This window comes from Corythoichthys intestinalis, chromosome 8 (assembly GCF_030265065.1).
Source record: "Corythoichthys intestinalis isolate RoL2023-P3 chromosome 8, ASM3026506v1, whole genome shotgun sequence".
In the NCBI taxonomy this organism is placed as follows: Eukaryota; Metazoa; Chordata; class Actinopteri; order Syngnathiformes; family Syngnathidae; genus Corythoichthys; species Corythoichthys intestinalis.
Window position 1 is genome coordinate 9,459,167 of NC_080402.1, and position 23,547 is coordinate 9,482,713.

The 23,547-nt window shown below is 38.5% G+C and overlaps 1 protein-coding gene across 3 annotated transcripts; it reads left to right on the top strand.

Annotated features, from left to right (window-relative positions):
- Nucleotides 1-11,568: 11,568 nt before the first annotated feature.
- On the top strand, nt 11,569-22,872 carry LOC130919931 (dynein axonemal light chain 4). Of its 3 annotated transcripts, none has more exons than XM_057842603.1 (4): nt 11,569-11,697; nt 11,947-12,023; nt 15,758-15,841; nt 21,494-22,872. In XM_057842603.1, exons 2-4 carry the CDS (start codon nt 11,952-11,954, stop codon nt 21,656-21,658), a joined length of 321 nt encoding a protein of 106 aa, XP_057698586.1. In that variant the 5' UTR covers nt 11,569-11,697; nt 11,947-11,951; the 3' UTR covers nt 21,659-22,872. The 3 variants fall into 3 exon arrangements, with proteins under 3 accessions (XP_057698586.1, XP_057698587.1, XP_057698588.1); XM_057842604.1 differs by having other exon boundaries at nt 11,597-11,697; nt 11,944-12,023; XM_057842605.1 differs by having other exon boundaries at nt 11,598-11,697; nt 11,879-12,023.
- Nucleotides 22,873-23,547: the final 675 nt, after the last annotated feature.

A 23,547-nucleotide genomic window follows, 5' to 3' on the forward strand; every position in this document is an offset into this window, starting at 1 on the left:
ATTAAAAATAATGAAAAAATGAATGGATTAAAAGAGGACATTTTCCCCTTTGTTAGTAAAAAAAAAGTTAAAAAGAACTCTGAGAATGTTTCTTCCCTTTTCTTAACAGAATAAAATAAATCAAATAAATAAATAAAATATTTTTTTAATCAAATCCTAAATTAAAAAAAAAATGAGTGAAAAGAGAATGTTTATTTTTTTTTACCATTTAATATTTTACAAAAAAATTGTAAATATTTAAAAGATAAAAATCAAAAATAAACAAAAATGGCTGAAAAATGCTTTTTGTTTTTTTAAAATTTTTTAAATTAAAAAGCAAAATAAATAGAAAGAAAAATAGGTAGGGGAATGCTATTAAGAGGCTCATAAAGATAATTTAGACAATACTGGGGCTAACAAGATCGCTAAATGATTTTTCAACGATCAAAATAGTCAATTTATTTGCTAATTGTGTACAGTAGTTGTCGAGAAATGGTGACATCCCTAATTTCACTGCCACTCACAATGCCAACCCTCCCATTCAAAATGAATTTGGATGCTAAAACCAGATAAAACATTTTTGAAGTTGAGGAGTTGGATTTTGACCAATCTTCCTGAATTTGAATACCGACCTCTGATATTTCCAGGTTGTGAATGGCGCACAATCAGCTAACATCATCACAAGACTGCTGCTCAGCTCCTTCTTGGTTTTCAAAAGACTTTTATATTGAGACAGACCTGCCAACCACTATTCTATCTTTTTTTTTTTTTGTAATTAGCACAATATCATGCCGGAAGTTCCTCTGCGATTCCCAGCACAATTATCGAGCCATCAGTCGAAATGTCTCGAGTCTTTGAGACATCAAGTCAGTAATTGTCACACGGGGTCTTCACTCCCCCTTTCCCTGTCCTCGTTCGCCTAACAATCTGTATCTCCTACTGATGAATTATAGATGCTCACTAATTGGCTCTCCTGCAGGCAAGCACACTTTACATAAACCTTTGTTTGACCTTTCCATCTTGGCGCTTCCTTCACAAACACACATACTGTATATGAAGACAGTGTGTCTACAGTCTTGTGTTATCTCACTCTGGCTTCCTCCCACTTGGGTTATTTCTTATTCAAGTCATCGATGAAATATTAGTTTTTGTCTTTCGTGGTAAAAATGTTTAGAAGTTCACAGCCTTCCTCAGGCGTTTGTATTCATAAGTTAACATTTAAAGTGCATATGACACGATAAAAAAAGTCTCGATCTTTAAAACAAGTAATTCTTAAAAGATAAATGTTAGTAAAAGTTATGATTAGGGTTGTTCCGATCATGTTTTTTCGCTACCGATCCGATCCCGATCGTTTTAGTTTGAGTATCTGCCGATCCCGATATTTCCCGATCCAATTGCTTTTTTTTTTGCTCCCGATTCAATTCCAATCATTCCCGATAATTTTTCCCGATCATATACATTTTGGCAATGCATTAAGAAAAAAAAAAAAAATAAATGAATAAAACTCAGACGAATATATACATTCAACATACAGTACATAAGTACTGTATTTGTTTATTATGACAATAAATCCTCAAGATGGCATTTATATTATTAACATTCTTTCTGTGAGAGGGATCCACGGATAGAAAGACTTGTAATTCTTAAAGGATAAATGTGACTTTGTATATCGTGACTAAATATTGCCATCTAGTGTATTTGTTGAGCTTTCAGTGAATGATACTGTAGCCATTTAACTTCTGCCCAAATGCAAGATGGGAAGTGCAACCATGACTGTGCGTTGTGGTACCAATTGATATATCTTCTCTGCGTTGGGAAAAAACATAGGGTGTTAAGAAAAAGATCAACTACTACCTTTCTTCCCCACATTGCTTCCCACGATTATTCTAAATCGTTGGAAGAGGGATTGTAAGGCTTTAGCCATTAAAAAAAAAAAAGGCTCCAAACGCTGCCAAAATTCACCGTACTCATTTTACGCTGCCCTTTAGCTCTATGTACTGTATGGGTAAAATGGCGCCATTTTAGATTGAATGCGACAATGCGCGAGTGGGTCATGTAGCGCATGCGTTACTTGCGTTAAATATTGGAACGTGATAAATGTCAAAAATATTAATTCTCGCCGTTCACGCGACAAATTTGATAACCCTACATTAACCCTTTAAGGTCTGGGCCTATTTCGTCTGATTTTGCATGCCTTTGAAGTTGCCTTTATATTTCAAAGACAGAATTGTTTACGATGGCCTGGTTTGGTCCCTTTTTTTGTGACACCTTGAACTTCATGTCCAAACTGTTGTTTCCTTCACTGACCAATTATAAATCATAATTTTGGGCCCAAAAAGACCAAAAATTCCAAAATCGTTTTGTCAAAATTTTTAATATTGATGTCCAATTGACAACCAAACATGCGTAACGAACCGTTTTGAAACTTTGTAATATTTATTCAACATGTTAGGATGAACATTCAACCAAAAAAATTTAGAATAAATAGTCTTTTATTTGACAATTCAACATAAACAACAGGTATAGCCATAGGCGTTTTTTGCATTTATACATGCTCTAGTCAAAACAGGTTATATACAGCAGACCAAACAGTGAAGAACAGTGAAAAAATATACCATCTAACACAAAAAGTGTTTAGAGGCCATCTCTTTATGAGTTTAGGTATTGCGGCCCATCACCTGATGAAAACTATGTACACACAATCAAGCTTCTTGAACACACATTTATATACACAAATTGAGAAGACTGATTGTGGGAAAAAAAATATATATATAACATTGGGGAAAAAAGTATTTTCAAAAATATTTACAATAAACAAGTTAAATTTTTTTCAGGCATGCCACTCCGAAAAGCAGTTTCGTCCTGGAATTAGACACAGGGCTACATCACAGCCCACACTTCCATGGGGTGTCGGTCCTCTTTCCACCCTTCCATTTTCATTTCACTTTACTTTCATTGTCACTATAAATGTACATGAAACAAAAGTCAGTATTTATGAAAATAATAAAGTATAAAATAAAAATATATACAGCAATAAATAATAATGGAAATCTATATGTATGACAATAGAAAGAATACCGTAGCTGAATATGTGCTACATCCCTAATCTTCATATAGAAAGAAGACCACAAATTATACTTTGATCTGATATGCACATTTTATTATTACATACACAAACACGCACTTATATTGCATCAAAATTAACTTTGTCTTGCAATATCAAAAGAAACTTTTACAGCATTAAAAAAAAAAAAAAAAAAAAAAGTGAGTTGGCTTACCTCTGCTCGTCGATGGCGTCACCCACGTGTTCAAATCCGTCACTATCTTCACTCGAGGACTCTTCCGAAGAAGACGATGATGACGAATTTGGACCACCCTCTTCCTCATGTTGATCAAAAAGCACAATTGGTTGCGCTAAATTTAGTTTTCCGTTCATCCTCAAAGTCACACAAAGTCGCTCGCCCGCTTGCTTGATTCAAACGGCCGTCGCTCGCCCCCTCGCTGCGTCAGAACACTCCTGCCTCTCGTTCGGTGGAACCTCGCACGGCAGTTATATTTATAAAAAAAAAAAAAACGCATTTTGTGCTTCCACTGTGACTTCGAAAGGGTTCGTTTGATTTGTGTTTTTTTCATGGAGCTTCCGTTTTGAAAAAGGACAAGAAATGATGGAAATATAGACATAAACAAATGATCCATGCAGCGTTTTAATGTTTTTTTGAGAGGACAATAAAACTATAAAACTTAAATGACAATATCTCACGTTTTAGTTGGTCGATTGACTTCAAATAACAACGAGAGTAAACCGCAACTTCCGCACTTTAAAACGAGACCAACCAACGGCATGTGGGTGACGTAATTAAAACGCGAGGGTGCTTCAAAGACGACGTGCGCTGAGGACGCGCCGGCGCGTCCTTCGACTCTCAAGGGTTAAGCTTAAACTAAAGACTCTGGAAGAGTGTAACACATTATGTCTGTAACGTTACATACAATTAGAAAACGATTTAATAAAAAAAAAAAAAAAAAATTAAAAAAAGGCATGTCCGATATTTTTTTGCCGATTCCGAAAATGACGTGATCGCACCCGATCGATCGGGATGCCGATTGATTGGGACATCTCTAGTTATGATAATTTGATATTAAAACCCCTCTTAATATTTTCGTTTTAACAAAGTTTGTAAAATTATTTTAAGTGATAGGTCGCCATTCTTGTTACGTCGCAGTGCGTGATGTCACTTGGGTCGTTGCCAAACTTTCAGCGTGTCACTCTTAGCTACCCCAACATGTCGTCGGTTCTGCCCTTCCAATTTGAACCAGATCGGAAAAGTGAAGAGCGGGACAGCACTGTCGGTCGTTCACAAGACGAGCAGCAAAGGCTAAATGAGAGCAGGAAATACAGTACCTGATAAGACGAGTTGGGAAAAACTGGTGATGTACTCGCGGCAAGTGCGTCTCAATGACAATGGAGCTAGAGAGTGTATGCTGTTGAGAACACCGGTTTATGTTCCTCAAGGTAAGCTATTGCGTTTTCAAACTTATCCCAGTATAATTATGTAGATTTTTAGCATCCAGAGTTGTCGTGTGCTAACTGTCCTCATTAAATTCGTCATCTGACGGGAACAAATCCTGGAATCTAGTGTAATCCATGTCTTGTACATTTTAACGCGGGGTAGGTAGGATACGTGAATAAAAGTACCAAAAGGGGGAGAAGCTTCCATTTATGCACATTTATTCACAAAAAAATATTAATTCCACTTTGACCACTCACGTCACTCCCCTTGTTTCAATTTGACTGGAAATTGCATCCAAAAGCAGCACATCGTGGCATTTTACTTGGCGAGTTTAGGCAGCAGTACGCAATTGTTGTATAAGCTACACATTTGGAAAGATCCCCTTTACGTCATCACTGCGAGCCCGCAAAACATGGCGCCATCTATCGGTCAAAATGTGTTCTAAATATTATAAATTTTTATATTTTATGTGTTTCTAACAATATATTTTAGTACAAGAGAACAATTGCCTAAAGCCTACATGTATTTAAGGTAGAGGATAACTTTAAATAGGATTATTATGTGAATTAGAATCATATTTTGAGACGATTCGACTATATACAACAATTTAGCAAAGCGCAGATGACGACAAATTAGTCTTTTAATCTGCCGGTTAGCCTTGCCTACCATTATAGGGCTCTAGCGTCCCCAACAGGTGGATGACGTCAGCGGAGTCACGATTTCATCTGATTTAGTATGCAGCCCATTGAATGGGAATTATTCACAACGACGAAAACACGACGAAGAGACCCGCAAAATGTCATTGTTTCAGTCTCTCTACTCCAATATTTTTACAGGATATTATTTTTTTATCCAAGTATTTTCCCCAATAGCTAAATAAATGGCTTGAGAAGGACCAGTCAGCCCGTTGAGGGGGAAATTATTCAGAACGAGGAAAACGTGACGAAGAGAGCCGCAAAATGTCATTGTTTCAGTCTCTCTACTCCAATATTTTCACAGGATATTCTTTTTATCCAAGAATTTTCCCCAATAGCTAATTAAATGGCATGGTCATGACTAGAGATGTCCCGATCGATCGGGATGCCGATTGATCGGGTCCCATAACGTGATTTTCAAAGTATCGGAATCGGCAAAAAAATATCGGACATGACTTTTTAAAATATATATATATTTTTTAATTAAATCGTTTTCTAATTGTGTTTAACGTTACAGACATAATATGTTACACTTATCCAGAGTCTTTAGTTTAGGCTTAAGGTAGGGTTATCAAATTTATCCTGTTAATGGCGGTAATTAATTATTTTTTTTAATCAATCACGTTAAAATATTTAACGCAATTAACGCATGCGCTGCACGACCCACACACGCATTATCGCGTTCAATCTGTAATGGCGCCGTTTTACCTATCTATAGAGCTAAAAGGCAGCGTAAAATGAGTCGAGTGAATTTTGGCAGCCTTTGGAGCCTTTTTTTTTAATTGGCTAAAGCCTTACAATCCCTCTCCCTACGATTAGAAATATCGTGGGAAGCAATGTGGGGAAGAAAGGTAGTAATTGATCTTTTTCTTAACACCCTATGTTATTTCCCAACGCAGAGAAGATATATCAATTGGTACCACTACGCACAGTCATGGTTGCACTTCCCATCATGCATTTGGGCAGAACAGTTAAATAGCTACAGTATCATTTACTGAGAGCTCAACAAATACACTAGATGGCAATATTTAGTCACAATATACAAAGTCACATTTATCCTTTAAGAATTACAAGTCTTTCTATCCGTGGATCCCTCTCACAGAAATAATGTTCATAATGTAAATGCCATCTTGAGGATTTATTGTCATAATAAACAAATACAGTACTTATGTACTGTATGTTGAATGTATATATTCGTCCGAGTTTTATTCATTTTTTTTCTTAATGCATTGCCAAAATGTATATGATCGGGAAAAATTATCGGGAATGATTGGAATTGAATCCGGAGCAAAAAAAAGCAATCGGATCGGGAAATATCGGGATCGGCAGATACTCAAACTAAAACGATCGGGATCGGTTCGGGAGAAAAAAAAACATGATTGGAACAACCCTAGTCATTACAAATAACAGTCTTGTGCTAAATGGAACATGAAATAATAAAAATGCATTTATTCAAGACGACATGGCAGATTTACTCCATAATGGTCAAACTTGTTGACTTCACCTTTACTGTCGCACCTCCTGAACGATATTTTATGCCACCTAAATCGGGCTTATATCATTTCCCTTCCCCGGCTTCGGAGAATGTAAACAAACCAAGAGGCGTGACAGCTAGCCTACATGCTAACCCAAACCAAGTGATGCTTCAAAGTCTTCGAAGCGGAAAATCACACTTAACGAGCCCGGATCATTTCACATGACGACTGGGTTGTCGATTGTCTTTGCTGATCGGCAAACCGCCCAGCGGAGAGCAATTTACAGCTCATTCCCCTGCTAATACGGACAGGAGAGGTCGCCGAGGAAGCATCTGGACAATGACTGCTGAACATTTACATGCCAATCCATGATCAAATGTAAGTAGTCCTTTATTTAAAGAAAGTTTACTTTGTAATCGCTGTATTCGCGGCTATTTTTAACTCAAAGTTGCAATTTCTGATCGGTCGGAAAATTTGACAGAACACCGGGCACTTGAAGAGGGGAATAAGCCGAGTATAGACCCCAATCACGTGACGTCACAACTCCGCCCCCCCCTGACTGGAGCCGCCATATTGTCCGTCAGCTCATCGTGTTTACATATTACCGCTACGTACATTCCTCCTATTACTGCGTGTTTTTCTGCTTGTCTAAGGAATCACCGCCTAGTAAACGAACCCAAAAACCTTCCTGACAATCGTTAACATTGATTAATCAAAATGGTGAAGGCATGTGTGGCGGTTGGTTGCAGTAACACAGAAGATAAACGGTCATTTTAGTAGCTGCTGTGTGCCCATTGTTAAAAAGGCAAATCTCGAAAGCAGCACGGTTTGTTTTATCTCGGTCCATGATGCGTTTGTGTCGACAGCTGTTAGACAGCGGCGAAAACATCAGTATGATGACAACACGATCGCAGACATCATCAGACGGAGACTACGAAGCTAGTCGCCACGGTCGCACAGCAAGAAGTGTTGTGCCAAAAAATAGCCGCCCTGCGTGAAATGTCCCCCCTGACGGGAGCGCCCACACGGAAACGACTTTCTTGTACCGTGAATATGTATTATTTTACTCTGCTTGAACTAATAAATGTCATACCTGTGTGATTGTCATTGGGATATGGTCGTGAAAACTTGTTGACTAATACATTTATGTTCAAAGATTGTTATGTGGCCCAGTCCATGATTTGTTTCCAAAATACAGTACTAATATTTTGTGTAATTTAATTATTTAAAACTGATCTTCCAGTCCTAAATCCATTACTGTAAGGCGTCCATGAAAACATTTGATGTTTTCACGTCAATAAAGCGTTATAAATAAGTTGCCTGGTACACCAGACTCAACGCTGTTCCAGCTATTGATTCTGGCCACCATTCCCACGGATACAATTTCCAGGGCGGAGCAAGTCACAGCAAACAGACAGCGGAGTGGACCAATCAGCGACGGGCAGACGTGACGTTATTAACTGACGACGGAAGCACGAGGGACTTGCGCGCGGAAGTAAACACACGAAGAGAGCGGAGTTTATCCAACATGGCTAGCGCGAGACAGACTATTGTCAATGACTCGTGTCGATGTGTTTTTGGTAATTTAAAACAGAATTTACCGCGGATTGGAACAGGTTCTCGGTTATCCCGTTGACCATCTGTGTTGTGGAGACGACTTTCGACGCGCAAGAGTGACGTTGCTCGTTAAGAACACGTCACGCAAATAAACGAATCTGATTTGTCGATTGATTTTGTACCTAATCGAAAAGGCCGTTAATGGGATGGTTCCCAGACTATTTCTCTCAGTGTTTGAAAAATACAGGGAGAATAGTTTGGCAGAGCCAGGCAAATAAATAAGCGCTCCCGTCAGGGGGGACATTTCACGCGGGGCAGCTGTTTTTCGGCACACACCGGCCCGTTGTCGATTAAGTTTCATTTTACAATCGTGACAACGGTGACACTCAGCCGATTTTGGGTACCTGACTCCTCATCGTGACATAAACTGGAGTATGAGTGGAAATTTTGTGGTCTCAGGACAAGCTCTGATGCACGGGATGGGACCGGACGGGAAAAAACATCGGTTTGGGCATCAAATATGGATCTGGCGACTGTATCGACCGAAGCTTTTCCAAATAACGGTTTTTATGCAACTCATTCAATGAATTTACAGCGTCTGAAAGCACCGGGGCTTCCATAATTTGCAAGTGAATCTACCTTTAGAAACTACGATCAATGACAATACGGACACACAATGATGGACAATATGGCGGCACAATACAGCGATCACGTGATTGTGTGACGTTGGTGATCGGGGTCTATACTAGTAGTGCTCTCTCGGCGGGGGGATGTGCGACAAGCCGCCGGTCGTCGGCCGAGGAGACAAGGAGCATGTCACAAAATGCAAGCCACCTACATATTAAAATGATCCCAGTATTTGACATTATACAAAACACGATGTTTACTCACTTCCTCGTATATCCCATGGTCCCACAGTAGTAGGGCTTGTTTTGGCCAGACCTTTTGAAACCCCAAAAAGGCGCACACACCTCTCCCTCCTACAGCAAGATTTTTCTGCAGCCGTGATACGAAAAATAAACGTATTAATCCGCAAAATCAGCTGAATCCTTAGTCCTTCACATACAACAGTATGGCTGTATAGTGAAGAGGACTCCTTCCTCTGTACACGTCACAGCGCCCTCTTTCTCAACTCGAGACTGTTGCCGGAAGTCACTTATTTTCATGGCGCGGGATTCAAAAAACTAAATAAATATAGCGATCGCTTCCACACACATCCAAGCGGTTCATTTCATTCAGGAGCATAAAATACAGCGTGTATTATGAAATAAACATGCTTTTTCGTGTCACAGGCACTTTAATCTCCTCTGGTTATTCATTCTGCTCGGTTCTGTATGTTTGTGTTCAAGATAACTCAAGAATGAATAAGGGGATGATTATCAAAGTTGCAGGATGTTTGTAATATGAAAACGGATGAGGTGATTAAATTTTGGGGTCCTGAGGTCAAAGGGCAACAATTTTATTCGTAAGAGTTTGAGACAACTCAAAAACATACAAAAGAACAAATAAATGGATTATCAAATTTGCAGAATATCTTAGTAATATGAAATGGAAGAGGTCATTACATTTTGGGGTCATGAGGTCAAAGGGCAAAAATTGTATTTGTATGTTTGCATAAGAAATAACTCAAAAAAACAATAAAGGGATGATTATCAAATTTGCAGGACATGTTTGTAATATGAAACGGAAAAGGTGTTTATATTTTGAGGTCATGATGTCAAAGGTCAAAGGGCTGAATGAAATTTTGCTGCTTAGGCAGTGGTCTGCTTTCTGAGTGCTCCTCTACATTGCAACCTTGACAGTTTACCTTTTTTCAGGTAGGTTTTTCATCCTTACATTAAAAACAGATGATTATAACCATGATTAGAGATTATACAGAATCTGCCTTGCTTGGTGTGACTGCCGTCACTATCAAACTGGGTCATTTGGATTCACAGTATGTCATTTGACCTCCAAATTATGACATCTGGTGCCACACATTTAGTCTGAACATGACACTGATTAACGAGTTGTTTTCAAGTCACACTCAGAGATTCACATTTACGTGTGCTGACCTCTTGACAACACCAGGTTGCATCACTGCAGCAGCAGACAGACAGCCTGGAACAGCCTAAACAAAAGATGAAGAACATTATTACTATGTGATTTGTTTACTTGCCTGTCCACTGATTCATTATCCACTCTAATCCACAGACGAGGGAGTACTTGTTTCAGATTAAAATGAATTCACAAACACAGAAGAGAACACGGGAATTTTCCACACCAATTTGGGGTTAGGAAAATCCACCTGGGGACTTCGTCCAGATGTTTCTCGCTCAATGTCGGTCACATTTAGCAAGAGGGATGCTTAAATAGGGTAGATGCACACAGAGACATGCACAGTCTGTGCTTGTAGTAAAGTCATAACAGGGAAACATCACATGTTCTTTTCTAAGTATAAGAAATATATAATTTCATAAAATATTAAAACAAAATAATGAACAAAAATAATCACAGTTAAATGCTGATCAAATGAAAATATTAACAAAACATATTTGCTGTTTATCTATGGAGGTAGATTTGAGTCTTTATTATCCAGTCAAAAAAAAATGTGCGTCAAAAAAAATGTGCTTGAATAAAAAAATAGTTGCTTCAATCTAAATATATATTTTCTATCAAAAAAAGTCACTTCAATAAAAAAAAATGTGTTTGAATGCAAAAATCGATTTGAGACTCAAAAAAAGCATTTGAACAATATTTTTCTTTGATTTATTATTTTTTTTAAACAACTTTTTTGATTGAAGTAATGTTGGTTTGAGTTTGCGTGCCACATTTTGGCAAACCAAATATAAGGAAACAGTGGCAACATAGAACATACATGAGGCTAGATGTTAACAAGCGGAGTGGGCTGTATAAGTAACTGGCGGCCATCTTGCGTCAGTTCACGCCTCTTCGAGGTGATTAACTCTGATTTATTCTCCTAAAATACACTTTAGCTCGCTGATTTTTCAAGATATACTAAAGGCTTGGTTTAGAACAAAATGCAATAACGTGATCATGTTAATATTTACAATTTTAAACGATTTTATACTACCAAAAAAAAAAAAATACATATTTCAAAAAAATGTAATTATTTTGAAGTACGCAGTAATTTCACCATGTCTCTTAAGTTTATGAATAACAAGCCGTTTGAAAATTGAGCAATCTAAAGCTATTTCAAAATACACGCTCCTATGACTAAAATTGTTCTCGAATAGCTCCGACGCAAAATGGCCGACAAGTGACAATGCCCATCTCCTTTGGCTCACAGCGAGTATCGGAAACCTTACCTTATAAACTATATCTATGCGTTGATTGACAAGGCAGTGAGCCACTAGAAACACGATGAATCATCAGTAGGCGGAGCTTCCATCGCCCATCTACTTCTTGTTTAAAATGTCTCCCTAACAACCGACCCTGGGACTTAAACAGTGGAACTTTTCCAGCGGTCCAAACGCCTCCCGAGTAAGTCACCGAACATTTTTCTACTCACCGTTAACAACCCTTGACTCGTTGACATGCGTTTGGTTAAACACAATTTATTAAATATTACCTGTTCGCTACGAAGCTAAGAGCTAAGCTAGCTGGGTTGCTCGTCTATGCTGTTGCTTTGCTTAGTTTATCCGCCTGTTTTGTCAAACCACAGGAGTCATTCGTGTTTAAACAAATGAAATGTACCATTTTTATGGTATATTTGTTTTCTATTCACGGGAGACGGAATGGCTGGAACTGGCGAGGGAAAGAAAGAAGAGGCCGACTACAAGAGACTACACAGCTTCCCTCTCATCAGGGTAGGAGAGTGGTGATCTCATCATTTATAGGTTGTATCACAGTACTGTACCTTCAGTGTGAGAAGGACATGACAAAGATACCTACAAACCACATTATAATTATGAGTTTCCTACACTAGGTATTCAAAAGTGACTAAATGCTAATAATTTAGGAGCACGGTGTAAATCCTTGTCAAAGTCATGTAGACAGGTTTGACTTTCACCCCCAAAGTCAGCTGGATGGAATACACTTGGGCTAGTATCCATGACTCTGAACAGGAGAAGTGCTGTAGGAAATTGATGGCTAGCATGAGAGCGCTGTCCTGTTTCTCTATCATGCAAGTACAAATAAAGTAGGGCTGTGAAATGATTAAAATTTTTAATCGAGTTAATCACAGCTTCAAAATTAATTAATCGTAATTAATCACAATTCAAACCATTTATAAAATATGCCATATTTTTCTGTAAATTATTGTTGGAATGGAAAGATAAGACACAAGGCGGATATATACATTCAACATACAGTACATAAGTACCAGTGTTTCCCACTAATGGACGAGACTGTGGCGGCCCGCCACAGTCTCGTTTGGGCCCGTCACAGTCTCGTTTGCGCCCCCCCCGAAAAAAAAAAAAGATACTAATCAGATGCGTCAGTCAGCTGTAGCCCACTCCACTCTACTACCCGCGCGAGCGAGAGCAGCATTTTAGAGTAGTATTTTATTTATTTATTTAAGAGACGCAAGGGGAACGAGTAGGAAGAATGGGAGAACGAGCGAGATAGCGAGAGATAGCGGTCGCATGTCGTAGCAGCCCGCTGTTATTTTGTTATTGTTTCTCTTTATTATTGTTACCACAATCGAGTGGTTAAGCAAATACAGACTTCTCTCCTTCTTCCCCATATCCGGGGCATTACAATAGTTTCGATCGGACTTTTCGGCGAAAGTGAGCGGTGGACGGAAAGAAAACTTTGATTGAACTTGCGCGGAGAGACGGGGCCCAAAATAAAGCCTTGCTCTATTTTCAGAGCGTTGGTCACAGTAAAGTATGTATTAGTTCAAGCAGAGTAAAATGATACATATTCACGGTACAAGAACGTAGTTTCCGTGTCCATCGATTGGTAAGAAAAGGCTGTTTGTACGAGTGACGTGTGGGCGCTCCCGTCGGGGGGACATTTCGCGTGGAGTGGCTATTTTTCGGCACAACACCGACGCGCCAACTTCAGACAATTATGGCTGACGAAAGTTGGATAAATGCGCCCCCCCCCCACACAATTTCGCGAGCTCTGGGACACTCGAAAAATGACTCTCTTACCTCTCCTTGCTAAGTTAATGGTACCTCGATGTTCGTTTGTGTGGAAATTTAGTTCACGAACAACGGGGAAAAAACTATTCACCTTCTCACCGAATCAAGAAAAACTCTTTACACGGCCATTAGAATTCCCCCTGTCCTGTAAATGGGTCAGTTGACAGAAGGACTGTTATTGTTGTGGTAATGTAGTACTTATGAGGGTCAAATAAAAAGAAAAAAGGAGGGCTACGACGGCGGTCTGAAACCCGCGGCTCTTGGGCCGCATGCGGCTCTTTAGTGCTGCTTCGGAGCTTCTTTTTTTTTTTTTTTAAATGGAAAAAGATGGGGGAGGGAAATATATTTTTTGTTTTAATAGGATTTCTAGGAGGACAAACATGATACAAACATTCTTTCAATTCATTAATATTGTAATGAAGTTAAACTTGTGGTGTCATCGTACAACAGAGTAGTCACGTGGTGCGCTATAGGATCCACTGCAGGGAAAATAAACATTTAATCATGAAGGCTAATTATGTATTTCTAGCCAACTTAGTCATTTTTATAGTAGGCTAATATAGCTAGTATTGATAATTATAAGGCTTGTACAAGGCTTTTAATTTTTTGCTGCTCCAGACATACTGTATCAGTTTTTTTTTTTTTTTTGGGGGGGGGGGGGGGGGGGGGCAAATATGGCTCTTTTCAACAGTTTGCCAACCCTGAGTCACTACGAGATGTAAGTCGTACTATTGCTACGAGAAAAAAAGTCGCATTATTACATAGGGTAACGTAGCTGTACTCAGCAACGCATTTTACATACATGTACCGTAGCTGAGAGCTATAACATTAGCCTAGCTAATGAAATATTTCAAATATATCGTTGTTATGGTTCTTCTTGGGGGGAAAAAATAATGAAAAAAAAAAAAAATTCGCCGTGGCATGACATGGTGTGGCTGTCCGACTCCGATGCAGCCCACCACCACAGTTTCAAAAAATCCTATGGTCAGAGACCCTCCCACCACAGTCTCCTAAAATCCTGTGGGAAACACTGAGTACTGTATTTGTTTATTGAGACAATAAGTCAACAAGATGGCATTAACCGTATTAACATTCTGTTAAAGCGATCCATGGATAGAAAGACTTGTAGTTCTTAAAAGATACCGTAATTTCCCGAATAAAAGGCGCACCCGTGTATAATGCGCTTCCCAAATTTACTTTTAAAACCAGGGAAAATTATTGTACCCGTTTATAACGCGCACCCTTTTAGCACCAATAAATAGAAGAATACAAGAAAACAGAGCTTGTGTACAGATACAGAAATGTCATTTTACTGACTGGTGAAACACAGCACAAGCATAGCACATGGGTAGTTCAAAACATTACCATAAACTGACAATATTTAAGGTAATAATTTGATTCGACAACTTCTCCAACTTACCAGAATCTAGGAGAAAACAAAACAGATGTGACTTTTCTTTTAAAGGCTGCTGTATAACTTGCTCGTTTCATCATGATGAATAGATGTTTCTTCCATGGATTGATACGGTAAAATGAAAGAACGTAAGTCGGAAATCCGTGAGAGCTCATCGCTGTTGACACGACAGTAACAATCGGAACTATTGTTATTTGGGTTTGAGTTTCCCGAGGGACAGGTATAGTTGATGGACACAGGAAGTGTGTGTGCTTACGTTTGTTATGGTCCGAGTTGCGGAGCTGTAATAAACGTTGACTCAAATGAGTTCAAGAAACTAAATTCTGTGCTTTATGAAGAGTGAAAAAAGCAGAATTTAACACAGACGAAATCATTCGGCCGATTAGAGTGAAGTATTACCGAAACAAAATGGTGACGTCACGTACCGTAATGGTCGGCAACGGGTTGCCGCATACGTTTCTTCAACACAACGTGGCCGTGTCAGTAAAAAAAAAAAATTGGTTTATATATATATGTAATATATATATATATTTCTGTCTCCATCCATGTACCCGTTTATAATGCGCATCATGATTTTACAAGTTGATTTTGGGGGAAAAAAGTGCGCGTTATATTCGACAAATTACGGTAAATGTTAGTACAAGTTAGAGAAATTTTATATTAAAACCCCTCTTAAAGTTTTCGATTTAATAAAAATTGTAAATTTTTCAATCAAAAAATAAACTAGTAGCTCGCCACTGTTGATGTCAATAATTACACAATGCTCATGGTGCTGAAACCCATAAAATCAGTCGCACCCAACCGCCAGCAGAGGGTGACAAAACACCAAAAAACACAAGTAACAAGTGGACATGACACTGTGCTGTAATTTTAATCTGTTTGAGCGGGGCATGTGCGTTAAATGCGTCAAATATTTTAACGTGATTAATTAAAAACATTAAGTAATTACCGCCTGTTAACACGATAATTTTGACAGCCCTAAAATAAATGTAACTTGGTTTTTCTGGTGTTAAATGATAATAAATGTATTTGTCCTCAGCACACGGACATGCCGGAGGAAATGCGTGTGGAGACAATGGAGTTGTGTGTAACCGCGTGTGAAAAATTTGCCACCAACAATGAGGTACGTGGGTTCTGTCGGTGATTTAAAGGTAGCATTTTGTTGTTGTTAAGTTCAGAAAATCGTATTGAATGAAATGAATGGCAAGTGTTCAAGGTATGGCTACACGATATTGGAAAAAACTTATTATGCGACTTTTTGGGGGTTTGTGATATACAGTGGTGCCTCTACATACGAAGTTAATTCGTTTCAGGGCCTTTTTTGTAAGTCGAAACTGTTGAATGTCGAGCAGGATTTTCTCATAAGAAATTGTAATTATGAGATATATAAATATATAAAATTATTTTAAAAAATTATAATTCCATTTAATTGTTCCACAGCCCGAAAACCTACACTAAATCCTTAATAAATACTGCTGGTGAAATTGCAAGTAGGAATTATATAGAGCAAAAACAAATAAATTATAAATAAAAATCGGAATAATAATATTATCTCATTCACTCACATCCATTTTCACCGGAGCAAGGCCCTTCGCTCCCAGCGGTTTTACTGGATTTTGACTGATTTTGCAAGGCCCACAGAAAATTCTGTTCTATTGCTATGTAAACATGGAATCCACCAAAAGAAAGATTAGACTCTCTTCTTTCAGCAGGAAACAAGTAAGTTTATATCTTTTTCCATTCTTTAGAAATCAGCATTAGAAAATAGCTTAGTTTGAGTTATTTGCAAATTTCTGATGAAAAAACAGAAATTGACCTTTTTGTGAAAGCATACATTTCAAACATAACTATGACTTTAATACAGCTACTTTTTGCTTTAGTTATATCCCAAACTTCTGAATAATGTTTTCCTTTTACAAAATAACATAAACAACAAGACGAATAGAGCTTTTGATAGCAAAGTAACAATTTATTTACACATAACTAACTGACATGATGCTGTTGTGGCCGCGACAGCCGGGTTAACTTTTCCCTCATCGCCGCCTGTCTCAAAAAGATGGATTTTTTTGAGTCTCTGCGGGGTCTGCTCGGCGAGCAGCACTGACTCAACAGCATCGTCTGCTGCACTGGTGGTCCCGGTCGTTCTGCTCGGTCATCCAGCGCCTGGCATCCCGGGTGTCCTCTAGGTTTTTCTGCTTGGTCGTCTGCCGCCTGGCATCCTGGACGCCATTTCGGTCGTCTTCCGCCGCCATGCGGCCCGGCCTTTCGTTGCCGTTGAGTCGGGTTGTGGGTCTTACCAAATGCGCTACTGCCCTCCAGTGGCCAGTTTTATTACTTTAAAATGGATTTTCAGCTTTGTGCTTTCGAGCTAAATTGAATCAGAACCCAGAGATGTCTGTTGTAAAAAAAAAATAATAATAAAACAACGTAACAGACGTATAAATACGTGTTTGGGACACTGAAACAATTAAAAATAGAACGTATTTATACGTTTTTGGAAGCAAATGAGTTAATAATACCTGTAATAATGTAACGAATAGGGTTCTAATGTGGCGGATGTGTTTTGCGTCGTCAACCTGAACGCACCGCGTAGCTGACGTGATAGAGAGAAGTGAAATTTTACTTTCACTTTTCGTGTTCTGTAGCGTCAGCTGCGGCGGACAATTGGCGTGATTTGTTGCACAAGTTCTGTGATGAATGATTAAAAACCTGACGAAACTGGCAATTTCTTTCGCGATGTTACCATAATAATAAATTTCACTTTAACTAAAGACTAGCGAACGGAGGTAAGAGGAGGACCGTCGAGATCGTTGACATCCTACGGCCGTATTGTCAAGCCAGTTCACGGACGCGCACACCACACTCATATTTTTCTATCATTTCCATCTTCATTTCAATGGTAAGCGTCACCTTTTTCCTTTTTTTCACCACCTGCGCTAACACTCATGGAACCCATGTTGATTTCTCTCATAAGAAAATCCGCCATGCGTCCGTCTTGCGGGAAAACAAACTGCGGCGCTGTCATAAATCGTCGTATTTTTAGCATGTTGTCGGATGTAGAAACAATTGGCGACTCAACTTTTACATTGGATGTCGAAAAGATCGCATGTCGAAGTACCACTGTATTGTGATAATAAAACTAGAAGAATTTTGAGCAGATGACTTGAATAGCTCTATTTGGTAAATACTTAGGTTGACTCACCATGACCTCATTGTATTCATATATACCATTTAATCCACACGAAGTGGATTCATCTGTGAATGATAAAGATTGCTGAATATAAAAGGGAACCAAGAGGCCATGTCCCTGCAAACTTGCTGCTTTTATAAAGCAAAACAAAAGTCTGAGTGTTGAAGCAGAAAAAAGTCTATTTTCTCTTTTCACAGGTTCTTTTATGCTCTTACTGAACAGGAGATGACGACACAATTCGTGAACAAAAAGAAAGCCATAATCATTTAAAATAAATACATTATTAAGGAAAGAGTAATTAAAAGCTGGCCAGCCAGGACAAACGTCCTTGAGAGCCCTACGCAGGTGCCCCCAAGTCGATCTGCCCCGGCCTTCAAGATCATACAGTTTATATTTGTCGTTATGGCAGGGTAGAGCCAGCCTCTTTATGAAAAACAGTGGAAAAAAACAGCAGAGTGAAGAAAATGTGGATAAAACTGTGACCTTGGACAAGACAGACTCCTTGTAATCAAAACAGTACACGTCTCCGCTATTCACAAAGTAGACAAAACACAGTTCTATGGGGACAATAAATGTTTATGTGTGACGATGTGAAATGAACAGATATGTATGGGAATAAAAGGAAATATATAAAGTCATGAAAAAATTAGGTCACCCCATTAAATATTCAGTTCTATATTAAAAAATGTTCACATATGACCATATGATCTGACCTTGTTTTTCTTTATCACTGGAAAAGAAAGTGATTTAATTGTAGGTAAACAACAAAAATTAACACTGTTTAACCCATTAAACCAAATGTATTAAAAAAAATGCATATTTTAATTGAGGAAAAAGTTAGGACACCCTACCACCTAATAGCCCTTTAGCTGAAATAACTTCAGTGAGACACTTTTTTTATGGAGGTAGATTTGTGTCTTTATTATTCAATCAAAAAAAAAGTTGCTTCGATCAAATAAAAAGTTGCTTCAATCAAAATATATACTTTCAATCGAAGAAAACGTCAAAGTCAAGTTTTTTTTAATTGAAACACCATTTTTGATTGAAGTCATGTAATTTTCCGTTTGGACCACATTTTGGCTAGGACATTTGTGTCTTTATTATTCAATCAAAAAATAAATTGCTTCAAACAAAAAAATATATATTTTCAAAAGAAAAATCACTTCAATCAATTTTTTTTCAAAAATCAATCGTAGAAAAAAAGGTTTGAATGTGAAAAAATATTTGAGACTCAGAAATTCGCATTTGAACACTTTATTTTTCATTCAAACTGTTTTCTTTGATTGAAGCAATCCTTTTTGTGTTTGAGCCATATTAGGGGTAGGACATTTGTGTCAAAATCATTCAATCGCAATAAAAGTTGCTTTAATCAAAAAACTATTTTTAATCAAAGAAAAAAATCATTTGCAAAAACTTTTTTTTTTTTTAATATATATATTTTTTTGAAATATATATTTTTTTATTGAAGTGTCACTTTTTTTGAAAAGCAAAAAGTTTTAAACTTATTTTTTTTCAAAGTGGAAAAAGTTTTGAACACACTTTTTTTTTTTTGAAGTGGAAAAAGTTTTGAAGGCACTTTTTTTCGATTGAATCATTTTGACACAAAGATTCTCCTTCAACGCTAGTTCCGGTGTGTTTGATTGGCAGGTAGCTGAGCCAATGACATAAAAGTATGAAGCAAGCATAATGGCCACCAGGGCTCCATCCAGCCATCGGAGTCTGTTGGAGTCTAAGCCGAATATAGGGCACCGGTACGGGCGTGTGACATCGGCATTTCACCGGAGTACGGTGCCCTGTTGCTTAATGTGATTTAACACGGCGAACTTCACCCGCTGCCCTGACGTGACGGTTGGCAATTGGTTCCAACCGGAGTGTCCGCGACGCGCCGGTACGGGAGTGGTCGGCGAGTGGCCCGACACTAGCCTGCCCAGTAAGCGAGTGGACTACCGGCGAGTCGCCGGCGTCCACGCCGGCAGCCCCATCGCTTCAGCTTTGAATGAGTGCCGTGTCATTCGCGGGGCGTCCACTCGACAGCCGGCCCTAGCGCCTGGGGGGTGATATCGGGGTCCGACCAGTGTGCCACGACAGGGCACCGTACCGTTGCGGGTACTCCGGTGAAATGCCGATGTCACACGCCCGTACCGGTGCCCTATATTCGGCTTAGACTCCAACAGACTCCGATGGCTGGATGGAGCCCTGGTGGCCATTATGCTTGCTTCATACTTTTATGTCATTGGCTCAGCTACCTGCCAATCAAACACACCGAAACTAGCGTTGAAGGAGAATCTTTGTGTCAAAATGATTCAATCGAAAAAAAGTGCCTTCAAAACTTTTTCCACTTCAAAAAAAAAAAGTGTGTTCAAAACTTTTTCCACTTTGAAAAAAATAAGTTTAAAACTTTTTGCTTTTCAAAAAAAGTGACACTTCAATAAAAAAAAATATATATATTTCAAATTAAAAAAAATATATATTTAAAAAAAAAAAGTTTTTGCAAATGATTTTTTTCTTTGATTAAAAATAGTTTTTTTGATTAAAGCAACTTTTATTGCGATTGAATGATTTTGACACAAATGTCCTACCCCTAATATGGCTCAAACACAAAAAGGATTGCTTCAATCAAAGAAAACAGTTTGAATGAAAAATAAAGTGTTCAAATGTGAATTTCTGAGTCTCAAATATTTTTTCACATTCAAACCTTTTTTTCTACAATTGATTTAAAAAAAAAATTTGATTGAAGTGATTTTTCTTTTGAAAATATATATTTTTTTGTTTGAAGCAATTTATTTTTTGATTGAATAATAAAGACACAAATGTCCTAGCCAAAATGTGGTCCCAACGGAAAATTACATGACTTCAATCAAAAATGGTGTTTCAATTAAAAAAAACTTGACTTTGATCAAAAAAATAAAATTCAATCAAAGAAAAATAGTTTTCAAATATATTTTTTTGAGTTTCAAATTTATTTTTGTATTCAAACACATTTTTTTTGATTGAAGTGACGTTTTCTTCGATTGAAAGTATATATTTTGATTGAAGCAACTTTTTATTTGATCGAAGCAACTTTTTTTTTGATTGAATAATAAAGACACAAATCTACCTCCATACTTTTTGTAGCCACCAGTCTTTGACATGTCTGAAGAAAGTTTGACCCACTCCTCAACGCAGAATACTTTCAGCAGTGAGATGTTTGAGGGGTTCCTTGCATGTACAGTCCATTTGAAGTCACCCTACAGCATCTCAATGGGATTAAGATCTGGGCTTTGACTATGCCGTTCCAGGACTTACCATTTCTTCCTTTTCAGCCAGTCCTTGGTGGATTTACTGTTACGTTTTGGTTCATTGTCATGTTGCAGGGTCCAATTTCGCTTCGGTTTTAATTTTTCACTGAGATCTTACATGTTCCTCAAGCACCCTTTAATGCACGATAGAATTCATGGTGGATTCTATTAGGGATGTCCCGATCCAGGTTTTTTGCACTTCCGATCCGATACCGATATTGTTTTGCACTTCCGATCTTTTTTTAAACAAACTAACAAACTTTTTTCCCTATCTGATGGTTTTTTTTTTTCCTTTTGTGGTTACCAGAGCGCCGCCAAAATGATTAAGGAATCCATGGACAAGAAGTTTGGCAGCTCGTGGCATGTGGTGATCGGCGAAGGCTTCGGTTTTGAGGTCACGCACGAAGTCAAGAACTTGCTATACATGTTCTTTGGTGGAAGTCTTGCCGTATGTGTTTGGAAGTGCTCCTAGCACTCACACGTGAAGACAAAAGACATCTTTCTCCATTCAGTGAAAGGAAAACCAGCCGCCAGTTGGACTGGCTAAAAAAGTCACCGAGGACAAGGACTACTTGGACTTGTGGAGTCCAATTTTGACTCGCCGAGACCTGACAGCTTCCTGCCTTATCTCACATTTCTTTCTTTACAAGCATTTTTGATGGTGTCACACTCAATTTGAGAAAATTCCACAACCGGCCAGGGTATCCTAACACCTTTGTCCTATTTCCTCTGCAGGGAGCGTCTGGTGTGCGGGTGTGCTGGACACACCGAACACGCACTATTCTTTTTTTAACACTCACCCAACAACACTACAACGTCCTCGTCATCGCTTGACTTTTCTTACAATTTAACACACTTGTCTTACAATACAATGTTTTTTATATTTTTGAAACGTGTACATAGTTTGATGCAACTTTGAACGAGTGTCATCTTCTTACAAATGACCTGATCTACCTTTTTTTTCCTGCTGTGAAGGTTTTTTATAATAACCCGGCATGTTTTGTTCCCGTTTAAACGGTGCCGACTGAATATGTGGATGAAGCGGACCCGGAAGTGTTCCGACTCGGGCCATAAAAGAGGCGGAACTGCCCTTGTGAACAGTCATCCGTAAGGAAAGAGCTAAGTGATATAATACACAGTGATGATAATAAATTGAAATGTGAAACAGTAGACTTTTTCGTTTTGTCTGAACTTAGCAGGAAAGTAAAACCACAGAAGCAAGTCAAACTCAAAACACACTCAAGCAAATTAATGCCAATAAAAGATGAGTACTCACAAGGTTCCTGCAGGTCCTTAAAAAGTCTTAAATTTAAAATCCGCATAATCAAAGTCCTAAATTGTCTTTAATGGAAAATTACAGTTGGTATTATTTTCTAGACGATGCATTTAATGCCAGGGAAAAACCTACAGTGGTACCTCTATTTATGAACGTCTCTACATACAGAAATTTCAGGTTAAGACTCCCCTCAACAGGAAAATATTGCTTCTTGTTACAGGAATTAATTTCAGGATACGAAAGGCAAAAATACAGTATGGCTGGTACTCGCAGCTCCCAGAGTTCCCTGATGGTAACATACTTATAGCTGCTCTGCCATTGGCTATTGCCTAGCATTCCTGGTATGCAATTGGCTAAGAGGGACCTCCTAGTGTACAGTGGGGCAAATAAGTATTTAGTAAACCACCAATTGTTCAAGTTCTCCTACTTGAAAAGAGTAGAGAGGCCTGTAATTGTCAACATGTATAAACCTCAACCATGAGAGACCGAATGAGGGGGGGAAAAAATCACATTGTTTGATTTTTAAAGATTTTATTTCCAAATTAGAGTGAAAAATAAGTATTTGGTCTTGATTTCTGGTTGTTAAAGAGGTCTAACTTCTTCTAACGAGGCTCCACTACCTGTATTAATGGCACTTGTTTTAACTCATTATCGGTATAAAAGACACCTGTCCACAACCTCAGTCAGTCACACTCCAAACTCCACTATGGTCAAGACCAAAAAGCTGTCAAAGGACACCAGAGACAAAATTGTAGACCTGCACCAGGCTGGGAAGACCGAATCTGCAATAGATAAAACGCTTGGTGTAAAGAACTCAACTGTGGGAGCAATTATTAGAAAATGGAAGACATACAAGAGCACTTATAATCTCCCCCGATCTAGGGCTCCATGCAAGATCTACCCCGTGGCGTCAAAATGATAACAAGAACGGTGAGCAAAAATCCCAGAACCACACGAGGGGACCTAGTGAATGACCTAAAGAAAGCTGGGACCACAGTAACAAAGGCTACTATCAGTAACACGATGCGCTGCCAGGGACTCAAATCCTGCACTGCCAGACGTGTCCCCCTGCTGAAGCCAGTACA